The sequence below is a fragment of the Trachypithecus francoisi genome, unplaced genomic scaffold (genome assembly GCF_009764315.1).
Source record: "Trachypithecus francoisi isolate TF-2019V2 unplaced genomic scaffold, Tfra_2.0 Lachesis_group17, whole genome shotgun sequence".
Taxonomy (NCBI): domain Eukaryota; kingdom Metazoa; phylum Chordata; class Mammalia; order Primates; family Cercopithecidae; genus Trachypithecus; species Trachypithecus francoisi.
The window spans coordinates 5322553-5337424 of record NW_022681462.1 but is presented as its reverse complement, the minus strand read 5'-3'; the positions used below and the strand labels follow the sequence as shown (position 1 = coordinate 5337424).

General features: G+C 38.3%; 2 protein-coding genes across 11 annotated transcripts in view; both read left to right on the top strand.

Moving 5' to 3' along the window:
* Positions 1–14872, top strand: part of CCDC88A (coiled-coil domain containing 88A) — a 139469-nt gene that overhangs the window by 63582 nt on the left and 61015 nt on the right. For all 10 annotated transcript variants that reach the window (XR_004443936.1, XR_004443931.1, XR_004443932.1 and 7 more), the window contains exons 8-11: positions 2445–2617; positions 8609–8690; positions 12845–13003; positions 14673–14819. Coding sequence is in view for 3 of the 10 variants with exons in the window: in XM_033239064.1 (XP_033094955.1) it covers positions 2445–2617; positions 8609–8690; positions 12845–13003; positions 14673–14819 (561 nt within the window). In the remaining 7 variants the exon portion in view is untranslated. The remainder of the gene's footprint in view (positions 1–2444; positions 2618–8608; positions 8691–12844; positions 13004–14672; positions 14820–14872) is intronic.
* On the top strand, positions 9767–10437 carry LOC117099659 (protein S100-A10). Its single transcript, XM_033239083.1, has one exon. It carries the CDS (start codon positions 9882–9884, stop codon positions 10173–10175), a length of 294 nt encoding a protein of 97 aa, XP_033094974.1. The 5' UTR covers positions 9767–9881; the 3' UTR covers positions 10176–10437.

The following is a 14872-nucleotide window of genomic DNA, read 5'->3' as shown; positions in this document are numbered from 1 at the left end:
AGCACAGTAAGGATGACATTTAAGGGCCTAATTATAATTCCAGGCTGAGTAGAAACTAAAGTAGCCAGGAATAATCTTCTGGACTGAGTAAAAGCGGGGAGGAGTTGAGTGATTAAAGATTCAGGAGTAGGTATGGTGACATAGGAAAATGACAGTAAAGGAGGCATGCTACAATAGAAAAATTGCTTCCTTTGTTAGAGAAAACTGTATGTATTGAATAAGGAGTGGACATGAAATTACTAGGGAGAAAAAGAAATGGGAAGTAACATTCTGAGATTCATCAACAGACATACTGGAATCGGAAAGCAATAGTTACAGGCAGGAAGGTAAGACAGACCTTGATACAGGTGCTGAAATGTATCCTGAGGATAAATAAATGAATTGTGGTAGATGTTAGGAAAAAAGAATAATGATTCAGGGAAGGCAGATAAGACTTGGTGATGAAAAATAAAGCAAGGATGCTTATTTCATGATCCCAAGATGGTAACCCCACCCATTCTTTCTTGAATAGTAGTACAGCTGAAATTTCTATATAAGACAGTTTATTTGCTTGAGAAGTTTGAAAGAAAAACCTGAGAAATTGGTTTAGAGTAAGATAATTTACAGATAACAAAAGGAAAATTAGGGGAATGGAGGAATAGGTACATATAGCCCTTAAAGTTTAGATTTAGGAAAATGAAAAGGAGGTTTGTGTCCCATGGAGGGGAAAGAGAGAGAGAGAGGAGGGGGGCAGAGAGGAGAGAAGAGGGGAGGGGAGGGGAGGAGAGGGGAGAAGGAGGAAGGAAAGGAAGGAAGGAAGGAAGGAAGGAAGGAGGGAAGGAAAGAAGGAATCTGTCTTTGAGATGGGAAGCAGAAGGAAGGAAGGAATCTGAAAGCGGAAGGAAGGAAGGAATCTATCTTTGAGATGGAAAGCAGATTGGAACTGCTATTAGAGAGAGCAGAAGATGTGGAGTTAGGCTGGCCTGAAGTCGTGGCATGTTAGCTAGCTGTGTGATTATGGAGAAATCAATCACTGTTCCTCAGTTACTTACTGCAGAGTAAAGAGATTAAGCTAAACCTTTGAGGTATTGTTAGAACCCTCCAAGAACCCTGTTCATAATTCAAGAGCAGTGCTGTCCAATTCTGCTGTGATGGCAAGATTGTATTTCTGGGCTGTCTAAGATTGTATTTCTGGGCTGTCCAAGACTCTGTTTCTTGGCTGTCCCAGTGCATACAGTAATGGCTGTGTGCACTTGAAATGTGGCTAGTGTGACTAAGGAACTGAATTTTATTTTATTTTATTTTTTTGAGACTCTCACTCTGTCAGCCAGGCTGGAGTGCAGTGGAGCAATCTTGGCTTATTGTAATCTCTTGCCTCAGCCTCCCGGGTAGCTGAGATTATAGGTGTGCACCACCATGCCCAGCTACTTTTTTCGTATTTTTGGTTCATATGGGATTTCACCATGTTGGTTAGGCTGGTCTTGAACTCCTGACCTCAAATGATCTGCTCTCCTTGGCCTCCCTAAGTGCTGGGATTACAGGTGTGAGCCACTGTGCCCGGCCCAGAACTGAATTTTTAACTTAAAAAATTTTTAATCAAATAGCCACCTATGCTACTGGCTATTATATTGGACAACATAGTGCCAGCCAAATCACTTTATTTCTTTTCTATGTCAGCAGGTCTTTTATGCCTTTCCACCATTGGCTGTCTAATCTAATCATTTTCATCATAATTGATTTCTTTTGTTAAAAAAACTAGAAAGGGAAAAAATAGCAAAGACATGGGATGAACCCAAATGCCCCTCAATGATAGACTGGATAAAGAAAGTGTGTTACATATAAACCATAGGATACTGTGCAGCCTTAAAAAGGAATGAGATCATATCCTTTGCAGGGACATGGATGAAGCTTGACACCTTTATCCTCAGCAAACTAATGTAGGAACAGAAAAGCAAACACCACACATTCTCACTTTTCAGTGGGAGCTGAACAATGAGAGCACATGGACACAGGGAGGTGAACAACACTCACTGGAGCCTGTCGGGGTAGGCCAGGTGGGGAAACATTAGGGAAAAGAGCTGATGCATGCTGGGCTTAATACCTAGGTGATGGGTTGTCAGGTGCAGCAGACTACCATGGCACACATTTACCTATGTAACAAACATGCATACCCTACCACGTGTACCTCGGAACTTAAAAAATAAATAAATAAATAAATATAAAAAGAAAAAAACTAGGAAGGGAAAAACATTATTATCTTGTTTAGTATCATTTACTAAGTAGCTCATGCATGAACTGTTGAATGGAACTTTTAAGAATGACAACTAAATATGATAGTTTAGATGTTTTTGACCAATGAATTGTTTTTGATATCGTAGTGCAATTCTTAGACCTAGTGGATCTTGTTGATATGTTTAGTTTGCTAATACGTAGAATACTGAAAGTGATTCTGTGTTTATTTCTAGACTATCATAGAACTCTCTGAAGAGCGGGATGGTCTTCATTCTCTACCCCATGCCTCTTCATCTGCACAGTCACCCTGTGGTTCTCCAGGCATGAAGCGAACAGAAAGTCGACAACATCTGTCGGTGGAACTGGCAGATGCTAAAGCCAAGATAAGAAGGCTTAGACAGGAATTGTAAGTTGCTGATTTTCGAGGTTCATTCAATTTATGTGGTCCCAAAGGTGACCTAAACAATATTTTTAATCTTATGGAAATATTGCTAGCTTGTGTCAGTGTTTTCACAAGTATGTGTCAAAATAAGAAAAATGAGGTTGGCATAAGGTTTTCCTATTGTTAAATCTTACCAATTTAAAGGATACCTGTTATTCTGGATTTATGGCCTTTCTAGCTTTCTAGTATTAATGTATTTTTTTATTAAAATAAGGTCCTCCTTTGGCAAATTGGAGCTCTTAGTTTTTTGTCTTACTTTCCTTGAAATCCAAATTACTAGGAACTACTGATGGAGACCAGTAAGTCTAACTCTTTTAAAATTAATGTTTTGTACCTATTCTCCCCCCCAAAATTTAATGTTTTAAAAGACTGAGTTCTTGGCGTTATACTATTACCAAAAGATAGTTTCGTGTATGTGTCTTGCATTGAAATGCCTCAGTCACGTACTCAGTAAAGGTAAATACAGTCATGTGCCACGTAACGACATTTCATTTAACAGTGGGCCACGTATATGATGGTGGGTGGTCCTGTAAGATTACAATGGAGCTGAAAAATCCCTATCATCTAGTAATGCCTTGATGTTCCTGACACTGTGTACGCCTAGGCTAATGTGTGTCTTAGTTTTTAACAAAAAAGTTTAAAAGTAAAAGCAGAAAAGAAAAATGCTGATAGAATAAGGATATAGGCCAGGCGCGGTGGTTCACACCTGTAATCCCAGCACTTTGGGAGGCTGAGGTGGGCAGATTGCCTGAGGTCAGGAGTTCAGGACCAGTCTGGCCAACATGGTGAAACCCTGTCTCTACTAGAAAATACAAAACAATTATCCGGGCATGGTGGGGTGCACCTGTAATCCCAGCTACTCGGGAGGCTGAGGCAGGAGAATTGCTTGAACCGGGGAGGTGGAGGTTGCAGTGAGCTGAGATGATGACACTGCACTCCAGCCTGGGTGACAGAGCGAGACACTGTCTCAAAAAAAAAAAAAGAATAAGGATATAAAGAAAGAAAATATTTTTGTACAGTTGTACAATGTGTTTACATTTTAAACTAAAAGAGTTAAGTTTAAAAATTTTAAGGTTTGTTAAAAACATGGCTGGTGCTGTGGCTCATGCCTGTAATTCCAACACTTTGGGAGACCGAGGCAGGTGGATCACTTGAGATCAGGAGTTCAAGACCAACCTGGCCAACTTGGTGAAACCCTGTATCTACTAAAAATACAAAAATTAGCCAGGCGTGGTGGTAGGCACCTGTATGTAGTCCCAGTTACCTGGGAGGCTGAGGCAGGAGAATCGCTTGAACCCAGAAGGTGGAGGTTGAAGTGAGTTAAGAGTACAGCACTGCACTCCAGCTTGGTGGACAGAGCAAGACTCTGTCTCAAAAAAAAAAAAAAAAAGTACCATTTTTAATATTTTACACCCTATTTTTACTGTACCTTTTCTATGTTCAGATATGTTTAAAAACACAAATACTTAACATTATGTTATGGTTGCCTATGGTATTCAGTACTGTCACATGCTGTATAAGTTTGTAGTCTAGAAGCACTAGGCTATACCACATAGCCTAGGTGTATAGTAGGCTATTACCGTCTAGATTTGTGTAAGTACTATATATGCTCGGTGGTGTTTGCCCAGTGATGAAATCACCTAACTCGTTAGAGTGTATTCCCATACTTAAACGATGCATGACTGCATTCAGATTTGGATAGTGCTGATGAAATTTTATTTTTTTAATTTTAAAAGACCATTACAGAAAACTAAGTATAAATGTTACATAGGCATTCTTTGGTGAACCACAAGTAAAGATGTGATCAGTCTCTGCTGGAGATTTGTTTTTATTTTGTACTTTTAAAAGAACAAAGGATTTTTGTTGTGGCGGCTTTTTTTTTTTTTTTTTTTTTTGGTTTGGTTTCTTGGAATTTGAGCTTCAGAATATAGATTTTAAGTTTAAAACCACAATGTAGCAATTAAATTTATTTACTGATTATTTAAAGTAGTTAAAGAAAGTGACTGAATATGCAAGGTACAAAAAATATTACAGTACATAGGAAAATTTGAAAATAAAAAATAACAGCTTTCATTTGTGGATGTCTGCATTATTATGTATCTATTGAAATGAACACGCCCAGGATATTCTATAAACAGCTGCACCAGGAAAATTAGGGAAGAGATTGCTGTTATTAGTTTGACTGGCAGTTAATGGATAGTCTAAATAGTGAACACTAGTTTGTTCCATATAATTTAGCACAATTTCTCCAGTCTTTAGATAAAGCCTGCAATTAGAACCGTAATGATGGCTGTGAATTCGTTTAAGGTTTTGCACTATGTTCGATTTTAATTTTTAAATAAAATTTACTTGTACATAGAGTATATTAAAATTCCAAACAACTTGAGGAGATTGATGAAATTTGGTTTTCTAATACTGATTAGAAAATGTAAATGGATATTTTTAATGGGTAAATAAATGTGCCAGTATTGTGAGAAGTATTCCCAGTAACTAGCTTTTCAACAAATACCATCTAATATCTTCGTTGCCCTTTGAAAGTGTGTTTCTTTATGGATTTCTTCTATTAAAAAGAAATAAATCTCCTATTAGTTCTTTTTATTGGGACAAATCTCTACTAAAGTGAATGAAGTGCAGAAATCATGGTCGACAAAAACGGCAGGTTGCCTTATACTGAATGGAAACTATACAATAAGTAATTACAACTAGAAAGTGCAAATTAACAGCATACTCATTTATGGGGCAGTACGTTATGATATAATTGCTTTTGATTTATAAACATATAGTGTAAAAGTATAATTTGTGATATGGGTGAAAGAAGTAATTTTTTTATTTAAAATAGTAATTTCACTTTTATGCAGTAGTTAATACTACCAAAGAGTTCCTTTAACTCTGCCTCCATAAATCCCATGTTTTGAAAGAATTTTTCTAATATAAACTCTTCGTTATTTTTCAAAAAAATAAAAGCCTTGAGATATAATTGAGATATAATTTGCAGGTCAGAAAATTCATCCTTTTAAAGGGAACAATTCAGTGGTTTTAGTCTATTCATAGAGTTGTGCAGTCATCACACAGCAATTTCTTGTGGGTTTTTTGTTGTTGTTGTTTGAGATGGAGTCTCGCTCTATTACCCAGGCTGGAGTGCAAAGGCATGATCTTGGCTCACTGCAGCCTCTGCCTCTTGGATTCAAGCAATTCTGCCTCAGCCTCCTGAGTAGCTGGGATTTACAGGTGTGCACCACCACACCTGGCTAATTTTTTTTGCTTTTAGTGGAAATGGGGTTTCACTATGTTGGTTAGGCTGGTCTTGAGCTCCTGACCTTGTGATTCACTGCCTCAGCCTCCCAAAGTGCTGGGATTACAGGCATGAGCCACTGCGCCCGGCCCACACACCAATTTCACGACATTTTCATCACCGCAAAAAGAAACCCCGTATTTAGTAATTATCACTATCCATCCCCCTTTGCTGCCAGCTCCTGGCAATCACTAATCTACTTTCTGTTTTCATGAATTTGCCTATTCTGGACATTTATTGTATACATTGTATGTATAAACGAAATCATACAGTACGTGCCTTTTGTGGCTGGCTTCATTTACTTAGCATAATGTTTTCCGGGTTCATCCATGTTGTAGCATGTATCAATACTTTATTCTTTTTAGAGTTGAATAATATTCCACTGAATGGATATACCACATTTTGATTAACCGTTTTTTGGTTGATGGGCATTTGAATCCAGTTTTTGGCTATTATGAATAATGCTGCTATAAACCTTCAGGTGCATATTTTTGTGTAGACATCTGTTTTGAATTCTGTGTGTTAACATACATGAGGAATGGCCAACATTCAACATTGTGAACATAATTAATGCCACTGAATTATATGTTTAAAAATGGTTAAAATGAGGCAGGGCATGGTGGCTTAAGCGTATAATTCCAGCACTTTGGGAGGCTGAGGCAAGAGTATTGCTTGAGCTCAGGAGTTTGAGACCAGCCTGGGCAACACAGGGAGACCCATCTCTACAAATAATTTTTTAAAATTACGGGTGTGGTGGCACGTGCCTGTGGTCCCAGCTACGTGGGAGCTTGAGGCAGGAGGATCACCTGAACCAGGAGATCAAGGCTGCAGTGAGCTGGGACTGTACCACTGCACTCCAGCCTGGGTAGCAGAGTGAGACCCTGTCTCAAAGGGGAAAAAAAAAACTTGAAAAAATTCTGAATACTTCTGGGTCCAAAGCAGTTCAGATAAGGGATACTTAACCTGTTTCAAATGCCTTTTAACTTGTAATGCACTTTTAGAAATCTGTCTCAAAAGCCAGGCACAGCAGTGCGCACTTGTAGTCCCAGTTACTTAGCAGGCTGAGGTGGAATTCTTGGGCCCAAGAGTTCAAAGCAAGGCTGGGCAACATAGTGACACCCTGTGTCTTAAAAAAGAAAAGAAAAAGAAAACTGTCCTGAAATACACAGGATTTTATGTATAGTAATGAGCTTATTTACTAAAAGATTATATAGTACAATGAAAAATGGAATCCATTTAATAGAGTATGGTTTCTCTAGCAAAGGGAATATTTTTCTACCATTAAAAATTATAGTTTTGGGCTGGGCACCATGGCTCATGCCTGTAATCCCAGTGCTGTGGGAGGTTGAGGCAGGAAGATTGCTTGAGGCCAGGAGCTCAAGACCACCCTGGACAACAGAGTGAGACCTCATCTCTACAAAACATTAGCCAGAAGTGGTGGCGCATGCCTATAGTCCCAGCTATTCCAGATGCTGAGGCAGGAGAATCACTTGAGTCCAGGAGTTCAGGGTTGCAGTGAGCTGTGATCATGCCACTGCACTCCAGCTTGGGCATCAGAGTGAAATCTTGTCTCTTAAAATATATAAGTATGTATATTTTTAATAATATATTTTAAATAATATAAACATTCTATTTTATAATATGTATTAATATATAATGGTTTAGAAAAATGTAAGGGCATGAGGAGATTAGAACAATAAATTGTTTTATACAGTGAACATTTACTTTATTATTAAAGAACAGAGGGTAGAAAAGTAGAGATAGTAGTGGAGGCTTATTTTAAGAAGCTTGATTGTGAAGGAGAGAGAGAAAATGGAGATTAGAAGTAAAGCAATTCTAAGAGAAAAACTAATAGAAGAAATTTGAGGATGTTTATAGGCTGAAACCAATAGAGAAGTAAAGATTTTAGTATCTTACGGCAATTGGAAGTAATAATTTCCTTTCAGCCATTGTAAATGTTGAAAATAGTTGGAGACTCTTATAAGTCTCAGACACAGGTAGAACTGCCTTGCATAAAAATTCTTAGCTTAGGCCGGGCGCAGTGGCGCATGCCTGTAATCCCAGCACTTTGGGAGGCCAAGGCAGGTAGCACCTGAGGTCAGGAGTTCGAGACTAGCCTGAGTAACATGGTGAAACCCCGTCTCTACTAAAAATAAAAAAAAATTAGCCTGCATAGTGGTGGGTGCCTGTAATCCCAGCTACTGAGGCAGGAGAATTGCTTGAACCTGGGAGGCAGAGGTTGCAGTGAGTCAAGTTCCTGCCATTGCACTCCAGCCTGGGTGACAGAGCAAGACTCTGTCTCAAAAAAAATTCTTAGCTTAACTGTCTGTGACTGCAGAGAGTGAGGAAGAGAGAAAGAAGAGTGGAAATAGAAGGGGTGGAGGGCAGGAAAGATGAAAAGAGAGAAAGAGAAAAATTGTATTACATACTATGAGAACATCAGCCATTGAGGTTAGCCTTTGGAAAAAGGGAAGAGGTTTGATTAATGGCGTCTAATTATATAAATACCTAATGTCTATCTTTGTTTTCTCTTCTAGATTAGGGTTATGGCTAATACTGTGTTCAACTAGTTATTTAGTAATGATAATACATTTATATTAATGCAGATGATGATCGCAGTTTTCAAAAAGAATATACTTAATGAATATATTTTTGCATTTAAGGGAGGAAAAGACTGAACAGTTGTTGGATTGTAAACAAGAACTTGAGCAAATGGAAATAGAACTCAAAAGGCTGCAACAAGAGGTTGGTACCTGGAATATCTATTATTTAGGACCACCAAGTAATTGGAAATTGATTTTCTTCCTTGTAATTTATAACCTTTCCTTCAATGCTTTATATAAATAAATGAGGTTACTGAGGCTTCAAGAGATTGGATGATTTTTTCAGAGTCTCTCTCTTCAAAAATGCCAGAGCCAAACTTTCTTCCATGTTAATGCTATTCAAACTCTGCTAAGATTCAAAAGAGCTACTTAGGACTGGGGTAGTTCCAGATTTTTCTTTTTGATGTGTTTGGCTTCTGTGGCCTTGGAAGCTAGAACACCTCTACTGTAAACTATGCTCTTTATGTGTATCTCTCTGTGTCTCTGCTCCCTGATAGTGCTTTATACGAACTTATTTTTGATAGAATGCTTTTTGATTTTTTCACTCTTTTCCTATTAAATAAGATTTAAAAACTTTAAAAAGTATCTTTATTTTACAGCAGCTTCTTCTTTTTTCACCTTAAACCAAGAGTAATTAATAGTTCACTTTCACAGTCACTCTAATGTTTCATTTTTATTTGAGATTAGTGTGTGAGCTCTTTAATCCATAAGTGCTAAGGATTAGGATAAGGCTGGATAGTTGTTTTTTTCCCTTCGCTTCCCCATACCTGCCATTTTAGATGCAGGGAATACTGTAATTGCCGGATCATAAACTGGGAACTTCATAGATAAATGAGACTGGTCTTCACAGTCTTTATTTCTAGACATGCTGTGGCTGCTTTTCTACTTGTTGGCAGCAGGGTTTTTTTTTTTTTTTAAATGTATGTTGGTTCTCTCTAAAGCAGTAGTTTTCGATCTTTTTGGTCTCAACCCTCCTCACCACTCTTAAAAATTAATGAGGATTGGTTGAATATGGATTATATCTATTGGTATTTATCATATTAAAAACTAAAACTATGAATTTTTAAAAACTTAAGTCTGGCCAAGTGCAGTGGCACACGCCGGTAATCCCAGCACTTTGGGAGGCTGAGGCAGGTGGATCAAGAGGTCAGGAGTTCAAGACCAGCCTGGCCAACATAGTGAAACCCTGTCTCTACTAAAAATACAAAAAATTGCCCACCCGCCGCACGTACTAAGGAAGGCGCACGGCCTGCCGCGCTCGCCTGGCCACCCCGCGTCCAGCTCGCCCAGCGTCCGCCGCACCTCGGCCAAGGCTTCAACAGACCACACCAAAATGCCGTCTCAAATGGAGCACGCCATGGAAACCATGATGTTTACATTTCACAAATTCGCGGGGGATAAAGGCTACTTAACAAAGGAGGACCTAAGAGTACTCATGGAAAAGGAATTCCCTGGATTTTTGGAAAATCAAAAAGACCCTCTGGCCGTGGACAAAATAATGAAGGACCTGGATCAGTGCAGAGATGGCAAAGTGGGCTTCCAGAGCTTCTTTTCCCTAATTGCGGGCCTCACCATTGCATGCAATGACTATTTTGTAGTACACATGAAGCAGAAGGGAAAGAAGTAGGCAGAAACGAGCAATTCCCTCCTCCCTGATAAGAGTTGTCCCAAAGGGTTGCTTAAGGAATCTGCCCCACAGCTTCCCCCGTAGAAGGATTTCATGAGCAGATCAGGACCCTTAGCAAATGTAAAAATAAAGTCTAAACTCCCATTTGACAAGCTGAGAAAGGAAAGTTAAGTACCAGATAAGCTTTTGATTTTTGTATTGTTTGCATCCCCTTGCCCTCAATAAATAAAGTTCTTTTTTAGTTCCGAAAAAAAAAAAAAAATACAAAAAATTAGCCGGGCGTGTTTGTGGGCACCTGTAATCCCAGCTACTCAGTAGACTGAGGCAGGAGAATTGCTTGAACCCAGGAGGTGGAGGTTGCAGTGAGCCAAGATCGCGCCGTTGCACTCCAGCCCAGGCAACAGTGCGAGGCTCCGTCTCAAAAAAAAAAAAAAAAATTAAGTCACTTGGGTTGGGTGCAGTGGCTCATGCCCATAATTGTAGCACTTTGGGAGGCCAAGGCAGGTGGGTTGCTTGAGCCCAGGAGTTAAAGACCAGCCGGGGCAACATTACAAAACCTCATCGCTACAAAAAAAATGAAAAAATTAGCTGCACGTAGTGGGGCACACGCTTGTAGTCCCAGCCACTTGGGAGACTGAGGTGGGATCGAGATCACTTGAGCCTGGGAGATCGAGGCTGCAGTGAGCTGTGAATGTGCCAGTGATCAGCCTGGGTAACAGAGTGAGACCCTGTCTCAAAAAAAAAAAAAAAATCATTAAAAAAAAAACCATTTCATGTTAGACTCCATCTCTAAAAATAAACAAATAGACTGGGCGTGGTGGCTCATACCTGTAATCCCAGCACTTTGGAAGGCCAAGGCAGGCAGATCACTTGAGGCCAGGAATTCAAGACTAGCCTGGGCAACATGGCAAAACCCTGTCTCTACTGAAAATACAAAAATTAAGTGGGTGTGATGGTGCACACCTGTAATCCCAGCTACTTGGGAGACAGGCACAAGTATCGCTTGAACCTGGGAGGTGGAGGTTGCAGTGAGTTGAGATTGTGCCACTGCTGCACTCCAGCCTGGGTGACAGAGTGAGACTCTGTCTCAAAAAAAAAAACAGACAGATGAATACATAGGTATTTTAATGAAATAACCATTATTTTCCAAAACAAAGAATAATGAAAAGAATGGTACTATTTTACATTTTTGCAGATCTCTTTAATACCTTGCTTAATAGATGACCACCTAGATTCTCATAGCTGTTTCTGCATTTAGTCTGTTAAGATGTCACACACAGGCCGGGCGCGGTGGCTCAAGTCTGTAATCCCAGCACTTTGGGAGGCTGAGACGGGCGGATCACGAGGTCAGGAGATCGAGACCATCCTGGCTAACCCGGTGAAACACCGTCTCTACTAAAAAAATACAAAAAACTTGCCAGGCAAGGTGGCAGGCGCCTGTAGTCCCAGCTACTCGGGAGGCTGAGGCAGGAGAATGGCGTCAACCTGGGAGGCGGAGCTTGCAGTGAGCTGAGATCCGGCCACTGCACTCCAGCCTGGGCGACAGAGCAAGACTGCGTCTCAAAAAAAAAAAAAAAAAGGTCACACACCATGTAGCCTCTGGAAAACTTTACTGTGCCCTCATGAGAGAATGAAAGTGAAAAAGACAAATAATGTCTTAGTGTTATTATGAAAATAGTTTTGACCTTCTGAACTCCCCGAAAAGGTTTCAGGGCCCACAGAAGACCCTGGATTACACTTTAAGAACTACTATCCTAAAAGATTACAATAAGGCTTTTAAAAGGTTGGATTTTAGTATTTGTCTCAAATGACATTAATATATGCACTAATGATTTTACTTGGAAGCTTTAAAAAAATGTCAGCAAGATTTTGGTATGTCACAACATATCTATAGAAACTTTACTTCTATACAGTAATTAATGATTTAGTAATATTGTTTGCCTTTTCTGTATTTTTACCATCTTTTATTTTAAAATTAACTTTTTCACCATAAATTAATTGCAAATGGTTGTGTTACATAGATGTTAACTTATTTTAAAATATCCTGAATATTTTTTACATTCCTGACAGAGAATATATTTTAAAAATATGAGCATAAATGTATATATATATATATGTTTAAAATACTTCATTTTTTTAAAAAAGGCTTTAAAAAAATTTTAGTAATGTATCCAAGATAATGAAAAAAAAGTTTATATCTCCCCATTAAAAAAAAATTTAGATATAATTTACATACATAAAATTCACCTTTTTAAAGTATGTAATTCATTAATTTTTAAAGTAAATTTATCAGCCAAGTGCAGTGTCTCACGCCTGTAATCCCAGCACTTTGGGAGGCTGAGGTGAGTGGATCACCCGAGGTCAGGAGTTTTGAGACCAGCCTGGCCAACATAATGAAACCCCATCTCTACTAAAAATACAAAAATTAGCCGGGCATGGTGGTGGGAACTTGTAATCCCAGCTACTTGGGAAGCTGAGGGAGGAGAAGCGCTTGAACCTGGGAGACGGAGGTTGCTGTGAGCTGAGATCACACCATTGCACTCCAGCCTGGGCAATAAGAGTGAAACTCTGTCTCAGTAAATAAATAAATTTATCATATTGTGCAACAAAGAATAACAAGTTGATAACGGAAAATAATAATTAAAATATATTTTTAAATTTTTATTTAGAACATGAATTTGCTTTCGGATGCTCGCTCTGCCAGAATGTACCGAGATGAATTAGATGCACTTCGAGAGAAAGCAGTCAGAGTTGATAAGCTTGAAAGTGAAGTCAGCAGATATAAAGAGAGACTACATGATATTGAATTTTATAAGGCAAGAGTTGAGGTATGTTGCATAATTAACCATGATTTTTTTTTCTGTGTTAGAATTTTAACACATTTAAAATGCAGTTAATAAACATGAGAAACTCTTGAAATGGTGAACAAACAGTAAACACATTTGGGTATGTTTATTTTATGATAGATTAGCATATTGCTTTTAGTTAGACTTCTACAAAAGGGACCTGTGGATATTACTAGTTTTATTGAACTCTTTGGGGCTCTTCTTTTTTTCCTTTTCTTAGCATCATATATAGAGCAGACCTTTGAAGTCCTTCTTATAGTCAAAATATTTATTTCTATTAATTTCAAACTTTTTCCCAAAAGTGAAAGCAAAACATATTTCAGATTGCTTCTTAATTGAGATCACTAAATTAAGATTAATGAAGCCTCTATATATGCAAACAAATGAAAAAAATTTTTTCTAACTTGATAGTTACAGTTCAGTGTTACATGAAGTTGAGTTTGACAAGAATTTGACAAGTCAGGCTGGGCAGAGTGGCTCATGTCTGTAATCCCAGCACTTGGGAGGCCAAGGAGGGCAGATCACCTTAGGTCAGGGGTTCGAGACCAGCCTGGCCAACATGTCAAAACCCCGTCTCAACTAAAAATAAAAATATTAGCCGGGCATGGTGGCACATGCCTGTAAGCCCAGCTACTCAGGAGGCTGAGGCAGGAGAATCGCTTGAACCCAGGAGGTGGAGGTTGCAGTGAGTCGAGATCGTGCCACTACATTCCAGCCTGGGTGACAGAGTGAGACTCTGTCTCAAACAAAACAAAACAAAAAAAGACTTTGACAGGTCTTGTATCTTTTTCTTCTTTCTCAGCTAATTTCCTCTTTATCTGTAAACAGGAGATTTTGGTCAGTTTCAGTAGTAGGATAAGAAGGAAAGAGTATACAAAATCAAGAAATGAAAACATAAGAGAAAGTAGTTAGAACATTTTAGCTTGAAGGTTACCAGTAAGTAGACCCAATAGGACTGTAGAGATAAAGTACATATTAATTATTTGCCAGTTATTTAAGGCATGTGTATGCATGACACTGTTAAGGGATTCTCATGAATATCACTGTCTTAGTATACTTTTTCTAGACTTTAGTTTAGAAACCATAGGTATATAACTTAGCAAGATAGAATTATGAACTCTTATCTTCAAAACATATGCAGGGACTTTTAAGGATTTCCTCAAGGTGTATTTATGTAAAATATTTATTAATAGAGCCTTGGTTTATGATTTATGTGAGTTCTGATTCAAGTCTTGGTATTTTACTGCAAAAACCTGAAGCCCTTCACTTCCAAGTTATAGCTCAAAGTACAGAGAAATATTTAAATCTATTTCAGTCAATACATTAAGCTTTGATTCCATGGAGAGTTGTATCTTAAATATCTGGAAGACTACTTGTACTTAGTTAATTCCTTATCTTTGTGACTGAGGAAGTTAAATATGCCCCGACAATTTAATGTGAAGTTACAGTAGTATTACATATCTTAAATACTGAGTCTTTTGTTTGCATTCTGGGGTAAAAAGCCAAGAAAACATTAATTGTATTTCTATTAGTAGGTTTACTCATGCATAGAACTGTTGATAAAGATGGCTTAATGTTTTGTGGTAATCTTTATGTTCCATAACTTTAAAAAATTAACAGATATTAACACATTTGTGATAAATGTTTATAGGAATTAAAAGAAGACAATCAAGTTTTATTAGAAACAAAAACCATGTTGGAAGACCAACTAGAAGGAACTCGTGCTCGTTCTGATAAATTACATGAATTAGAGAAAGAGAACTTACAACTAAAAGCTAAACTTCATGATATGGAAATGGTAAGTTTTAAGAGATAAGGAAAACTTTTCAAGATTCAGCTGATTTCCTTGTA

What these genes read in the sequence shown, in the direction of transcription:
- LOC117099659 (XM_033239083.1), top strand. Translation starts at nt 9,882, where the DNA reads ATGCCGTCTCAAATGGAGCACGCCATGGAAACCATGATGTTTACATTT.